This window comes from Austrofundulus limnaeus, unplaced genomic scaffold, assembly GCF_001266775.1.
Source record: "Austrofundulus limnaeus strain Quisiro unplaced genomic scaffold, Austrofundulus_limnaeus-1.0 Scaffold134, whole genome shotgun sequence".
NCBI lineage: Eukaryota > Metazoa > Chordata > Actinopteri > Cyprinodontiformes > Rivulidae > Austrofundulus > Austrofundulus limnaeus.
In genome coordinates this window covers 971,059-978,547 of record NW_013952536.1, presented here as the reverse complement: position 1 = coordinate 978,547, position 7,489 = coordinate 971,059, and the positions used below count along the sequence as shown (strand labels likewise).

The 7,489-nt window shown below is 37.7% G+C and overlaps 1 protein-coding gene across 1 annotated transcript in view; it reads left to right on the top strand.

Annotated features, from left to right (window-relative positions):
- The window catches only part of si:dkey-178k16.1 (band 4.1-like protein 1), a 49,056-nt gene that overhangs the window by 27,579 nt on the left and 13,988 nt on the right, over positions 1-7,489 (top strand). Inside the window, exons 5-10 of the mRNA XM_014015798.1 lie at positions 2,134-2,176; positions 2,281-2,356; positions 3,885-4,103; positions 4,208-4,295; positions 4,392-4,544; positions 6,218-6,315. Of these exons, the coding sequence (XP_013871252.1) occupies positions 2,134-2,176; positions 2,281-2,356; positions 3,885-4,103; positions 4,208-4,295; positions 4,392-4,544; positions 6,218-6,315 (677 nt within the window). The remainder of the gene's footprint in view (positions 1-2,133; positions 2,177-2,280; positions 2,357-3,884; positions 4,104-4,207; positions 4,296-4,391; positions 4,545-6,217; positions 6,316-7,489) is intronic.

The window sequence follows — 7,489 nt, the reverse complement described above, 5'->3', positions numbered from 1 at the left end:
ATGTTAGGGTCTCAAAGTGTATATATATATATATATACACTTTGAGACCCTAACATAACAAACATAAGACAAAGTTGTTCTGTACACTCAGGGATGGTTCTAGCCAATTTGGTGCCTTAGGCAAGAAGGTGGCACCCCTTGTGCAATTTTCTAAAGCTTCCTCACAATTTACATACATTCACATACCAAATGAAATAGATTTGTTTTTGATATTAGTTTTTTAATCTTAAGAAATCAGGTTGTCCAGTCAAAATAGTTAACAATATAGTTCATTTGAAACAGAATACCAAAAATCTACCTAATACCTGTCAACATTTGCTAGGGGCTTCCTCAGAAATTCTTGGGATTAAGCAACCATTCTCACTCCTGACTCGTCAACATATTAACGTTTAGTCAGGTACCAGCTGCGTCTAGTTTTGCCGCGTCAGGTAACCCCCTCTCGTCGGTTATTCACACCCGCAGCTTTTCCAGGTTTCGCCACATAGGGGTCTTTGGGTTGGGAGTCTGTGGTTAATATGAGGGATCAGGATTAATGGTTAATTTTAGGTACTGTTAGAGATAGGATTATATGGCTAATAGAAGTTAAATTTAGGGTCTGGGATGGTTGGTTGTCATGCATTTCCTACTCTTTTCAAAAATATGACAACACACTCCTCCTCCTCCATCTCATTAATAACTGACGCGAGGGGGTAGAACAAGCTACCTTTAAAAGACTTGAGTAATCAGTGATTATTCTAAACAAAATCAACTATACTTTGATAAAAAAAGTTATAAAATGTTTTTTTCATCCCCCATTTGCAGTGCCCCTTAGATGGATGGTGCCCTTATCATTCGCTTATACTAACTATTCCACTGGCCGGCCCTGGCTACACTTATAAAAATGGAACAAACTTTGTGTTTTAGTGCTAGTCTTGTTTATATAACGGTTGTTCCTTGCAGACCTGGAGTGATATTTGACATGCTTTTATCTATAAAACTCCAAGGATTGCATTATGAATGACTGAGAACCAACACTAATTCAATCAACAGTAACTTTATAAGCTTCAGCAAAGATAATTATGTTTTTCATAATCAGTCATGCCAATAATAAAACATTTCTAGTTACAGTGCTTTAGAAAAAAGGACGGAAATATAAAATTAACAGCACAGATTGTATTTCTACTTGTTTTTCAAGCAGGCATCAAGCCTTCCAGGACAGCGAACCACTACAGGAAGTTAGTAAAGTGGTCTTCTACTCTGGCTTTTATTTTTCCAAGCCATTGTCAACTACTTTTTGTTTTGTATTTCTCTAGAAATTGAAAATGTAAAAGGTTTTTGAAACATTTGTATATTGTCAGGATTTTAAGGTCACGGTATGAGGGACTCTGAATAAATGCTTTCAGGTCTTTGAAAGCTTTTTTACACAAAGCCTTGTGTCAAAATACTTTGATGTTCTGTGTAATGTTTTTTGAAAAGAAATCCTCATTTTGATTGCAAACCGCTGCTCTAAGATGTACAATATTTTACATTTTTATGTCCTCACAATGAGCTTTGAACAAAACCTTATGAGCATTTATCTCTTATGGCCTCAGCAACCATTAACAACCTGGAGGAGGAACTGAAGTGCTTTAGCCTTGAAGAGAACTCAGAGGATTTTGTGGTTGAAAATTGCATTTAGTGAGTTTTTTTAAATTATTATTATTTTTTAGTAAATGCTCTTTGCTGGACCTTTTACTGTTTTTGTTTTCTTTTCACTGATGCTGGAGCCATTTTTTAGTCTTTCAACGGACTAACCCACCTGTCAGTGAGACCCCGATTGCCCTTTGAAGTGTTTATCCACTTATGGCCAAAGAGTGACATCTATGACCTTTAACATTTTAGGAAGTGATTGGGCAGCTTGGCCTTTTAAAGTCCACAACATCTAATAAAGTGACACTGTAATGACAAAGAAAATGGAACCATCTTACATTTTTAGTCTTTTCTGCGATTAAAAGCCTTTATAAAACCTCTTGCATTATTACTTTAGGCAAGGGAGACAGACTTCAACAGGGGTTAATGGACAGACTCTCTAGTAGGGCTCTAGAAGTTTAAATGTGGATGATTTTGTGTTGGTAGAATTTTTCAAAGCAGATTTTCTCTTTTTGTGCTCTTCAGAATTGGTTGGATCCCTCTAAAGAGATAAAGAAACAGATTCGAGGTAAGTGTAGGAGACAAAACTGTGCTCTGACAAAATCCACACATATTTTTTTTTACTCTGCAGATTTTCTTTACAAAGCAACCTTGATGATGATTTGTTCACAGTCGGTTCCTGGATTTTTGGGTTTGCTGTGAAGTTCTATCCCCCAGACCCGTCTGTGCTAATTGAAGACATCACCAGGTAGAGCTGATTAAAACAAAACACACAAACCAAAAAATAATTGTGGTTTTAATTTAATTTTATATTGTTACTTCTTATTGTTTTCTGAATTTTTGTGATTTTTATTTTTGTAAGAGGCATTCCAGTTTTTAAGGGACACAGAGAGGGCCCAGATACTTCAAGCTAAACTTACTGTAAAAAAAGTTTATGTGGTGGTAGATTAAACTTAAAACCTTGTAAGAAAGACTGTTGGCCAGAATTAAGTCTTTTGTTTATGTATTTTTTTAAACCAAGCCTTCTTCTGTACAGCTGCCAGGAAACAGTTGTATGCTTGCCTTTAAAAGTCAAGTCAGTTCTGACAAGAAAAGCTTTTGCCATCTATCTACTTTGTGCTTCCATGTTAAACTAAATCAGCACCATGCAAATGAATTCCAAAAAATCAATCATCTTTAGTTTAGTATATTTATTTTTTTAGCTTTTTTAGATGGTTGGATTTTGTAGCACTTTGAGATTGAAAAATGTAAAGCACAATACAAATTCTGTCAATTATTATTACTATACTCAACTCTAAATTCAACTCCAAAACATAGTGAGTGCAACTTTTTTGTACTGAATATAATAATAATAATAATAATAATAATAATAATGAATTTTATTTATAAAGCGCCTTTCAGGACACCCAAGGACACTGTACAATAGAAAAAGAAAAAAAAAGAAAAAAGAAAAAAAAAAGATTGGATGTAATGACGAAGGCTTCTCACAACAAATCCTGATAAACTCCTAAATATTCTTAAACCAATTCAGCAAAAGCTTGTTTTTTGTCTGATACGTTTTTTTCTTCCTCCCGAAAAGATTGATTGAATCACTTTTTACCAGTTTTCAAGAAATTTAGGCGACATAACTATGACTCCCGCACGTGAAGCGTAAGCGGGAGTCATATTGTTTTCGTACTGTTATAACTCAGAAACTGTTCAACATAGGAGCTTCAAATTTCTTTGGTTGTTTAGCTCTGATGAAGCTCTAACCATCAGGCCCACCAATCAGTGCCCCCCACCCCCGACCCCCAATTTATCTGAAAAAGGGGTATCTGGACATACAAAATTGGTAATAGCTCAAAACTAGTAGCATGACATTTATTAGGAATAAAGACTTCTGAGTTCTGGTGCATTTGTGCGTGCGGGGGTCATTTTGTTACCGCTATGTGGTTTCTAGTTTCAGACCAAAGATGTTGATTTAGAATGTTTTATCTGTTTTTTTTTTGTTTGTTTTTTGTAGTTTTTTTTTGTAGTTTTTTTTTTTTACGAGCAAGGTTTGTGGTCGAACTGAGAGGTCTTAAAGGCTACTGTTGCATTGTTTTTGTTTGTTTTAGTTCTAGAATCCTACATCTTCACCGACATTTAGCATGGTTAAAATTCTGTTTCGGACATCAAAGCGTTGAGAGCAAAACCCTACCTGGCAGATGTTTTTGATCATTTTTGATTCAACCCATTAAGTCAAGCGTTAGCAGCAGCAGCATCCATCTTTTTTTTCTCCTTTTGTGTTTCTTCAGGTATTACTTGTGTCTGCAGCTGAGAGATGACATCCTGTCGGGTCGCCTCCCCTGCTCGTTTGTCACTCATGCACTGCTGGGCTCTTACACGGTTCAGGCCGAACTGGGAGACTATGACCCTGAGGAACACGGCCCCGACTACGTCAGTGAGTTCCACTTCGCCCCCAACCAAACACGAGAGCTGGAGGAGAGAGTGATGGAGCTGCACCGGAACTACAGGTCTGAGAACGTGTTGGAGACGTCCAAGTGATTTTTAAAGTTGAGGAACAAAGAAGAAGGAAGGGAGAGAAATGAGTAATATTTTTTGGGGATTTGATCTGTAGGGGGATGACTCCTGCAGAAGCAGAAATGAACTTTCTCGAAAACGCTAAGAAGCTCTCAATGTATGGAGTGGACCTGCATCATGCTAAGGTAAGGAAATATCACCCATGTTTTTCCCCACCAAAACTCTTCCTTTATCCTTTTACATTTTGAACTTCTTTCATACTCTGTTTGTGCTTTAACCAGGATTCAGAAGGAATCGAGATAATGCTCGGTGTGAGTGCAAACGGGCTGCTCATCTACCGAGACCGTCTCAGGATCAATCGTTTTGCCTGGCCTAAAATTCTCAAGATCTCATACAAAAGAAGCAACTTCTACATCAAAATCCGCCCCGGAGAGGTAAAAAAATAAAATACTTATCTCTTTATTAACATTTGCTTGGCTTAGTCAAAGTTCACTGAGCAAACGCTGCATGCAGACCCTCACAATAAAGGCTTTCAGTTACTGGAATAAAGGATTATCAGGTCGAGTCAGCTTCACATTTGGATTTCATGATTTCACGGTTGTTTAAGGTACGTTACTGTATTTTTGTGGTGCAAAGCAGCATAAACAGTCATTTCATGGTTTGACAAATGTGTTCCTTCGGAGGCTTATCAAGTGCAAACCACATGATGCCTGCTGAGAGGATTTCTGACCCCCAGAATTACTGGGATAGCAATTAGGTTGATAGACAATGTTTTTTCCCCTCTTTTTTTTAAATAGTAACCCTATTAGAATTTTTATGATAGATTTTTTCTTGAAGTCTTTCAAACTACTCTTCGGGTGGGGGTGTGTTATGTATTTTCCAGGCACATAGTTGTATTCTATAGCACGATCAAGTTACTCTGTTACCTTCTGTTATGAAAATGCTGTATATATCAAACATAAATTGACTTTGCATCATAGCCTATATAAAAGCCTTGAAATTGTTCTCTGTCTCTTGAAGAACCTCCTACCTTTTTGCGATATTCCCACTTCAACAACCCTTCACGCCGTTTTACAACCTTTCATAGGACCATTGTATTTTGTTGAGAAAAGAAGCAACATTATATAATATCAGGTTTAGAAAATGGTTACTCATGATACAGCTGAACTTTACTCAAATAATCCCAAATTGGACTCAGATCATAAGGAAACATCCACCATTTTAAAGATATGTTCTACAATGAAATCACAGGGATTTTTAAAGAAACATGTCTCCTGCTGCTAGTCTGGTGAAGCTATTTAGTGGAGGGGTGCTCTGTGGGGCGGGAGCTTTGGATAAATAGGCGGTGCTTTGTGCCATCAAGCGTTCAGGTAGTTCCAGCTGGCTACCACAGGAGATTCAATGATTTCTCAAACATGCTTGTATGAGTCAAAGCAACACTCTGACATTATAACATGATATAAAGCTCAAAAAAGTCAATTTTGCGTAAACTCCCTCCCCCCTTTAAGCTCACTCTAGTTTTCAGTTTCCTAAAATGATTCAGGTTTTCCTTCATTCTGAAGCTTTTAGGATACCTGCCGTGTGTCTTATGTTCAGTATTAAGCTGTCATTTACATCTTCATGGTGAAAACCAAAGAGTTTCTGAGCGCACACTTGTTCTGCTCATCTGTGCTCTTATATCAGCTGTCGCTTTAAATTTGCCTGAAGCATTTTTCTTATGTGTGGAATCATAGGTGGCCTTCTCTTGTAAAGGAACAACTTTAAGTCTTTAAATCCTGGTATTGCTAAGAACCTGTTGATCTGACTGTCTTCACACCACTGAACATCAAGAAAAAAATGCTTAAACGACTAATTTAGAGGTTGGTTCGAGAAAATCTACTTGAAATTGCCCCAAGAGCCAAAAGATGGCAGCTTAAAATAATTCAAAAAAGTAAATAAATTAGAAGAAAAGGTTTACCCATCACTGTGGAGTAAACACAATTCATCTTGCTGCCAACTTTCCATCTTTCCCAACACTTTGCTCCCTCACTCTGTATTTCTCTTCGTCACCTCCCTCCCCACCTCATCACTTCCTCCACCACCTTCACTCCCCTCCCTCACCCGTCAGTACGAACAGTTTGAGAGCACCATAGGCTTCAAGCTGCCCAACCATCGGGCCTCGAAGCGTTTGTGGAAGGTCTGCATAGAGCACCACACCTTCTTCAGGTAGGAGCTTGATCACTTGTAGATAGACACTCCTCTGCACTGCATGACGTGTTAGCTTTCAGCACGACAGAGCTAAACTAAAGAGCCAAATTCCTTAAACGCCCTCCGGTTCTTTATATCTGGTCTACCAAGGATTTTTGAAAATCTGTTAAAATGTTTCTTTGTACTTATTTTTTACACATACTTGTCTTTGAAATTAATCATTTTGAAATGTCTTTTTCAAAACATTTCCAAAACCAAGAGCATGAGTTGTATCCACACGCACGTTTGTTCTTGAACCCCGTGGGGACCGTGTATTGACTTCCATTCATTTTTTAGAGCTTATATTCTAACCCTGACAATTTACCCTAAAATTAACCTAACAGGTACCTACCTGACCCTAAAACTAACCTAAACCTTGGTCCTAAACCTAATCCCCCCACCCATAATTTGCATTTGGACCCGTGGGGACCGGGCATTGGTCCCCACGAGGCTGCATTTTTTTGGGAAAATTTTCCCCACATTGTAGGAAAAACTCGTACACACAAACACACACTCACAAAAAAAAGAAGACAGAAACTGATTTTAAAATGTATTTCATCGTATTTTGTTGTCAACCTGCATTTACAAAACCACATTTTGTTTGAGTTTAAATATAATTAGTACAAAAGGTAAATGAATCTGTGTTTGGTAGATTATTTCTTTGTTGTAACAAAGGTTCTTGGCACCTGCTTGGCAGCCCCTGGGGGTACCAGAAGCTCAAAACAAGTGTCAATAACAGCAAAATAAGCTGTCTGGCAGAGAAGATTTGGTAATTGTTTCATGGGTGCAACCCACATACTCATCCCACAAATGCATGTTCCGTACAAACGTGGCACCATTTAAAATGGAAAAAAACTGATTTATTGCAAATAAGCATTGTTACAACAAAGAAATAATCTACCAAGCACAAATTGTCTTACTGTTTATGCTAAATTTAGCTTCATCCAAAAAAAGACCCAAAGGAGAACAATGTGAAAGGGCATTCAGTGGAGTTTTTGCTCCAACAAGAAGATTTCCAAGTAATGATGAATTGGAATCTTGGCAAAGAAACTCGATAAGTGGAAGAAAAAAAGGAGTGGCGGGCCAAGAAACAAAAATCAATCTATGACCAATGACGAATTTCTTTTTTCAGTTGATCCATCTCCTGCGTGTC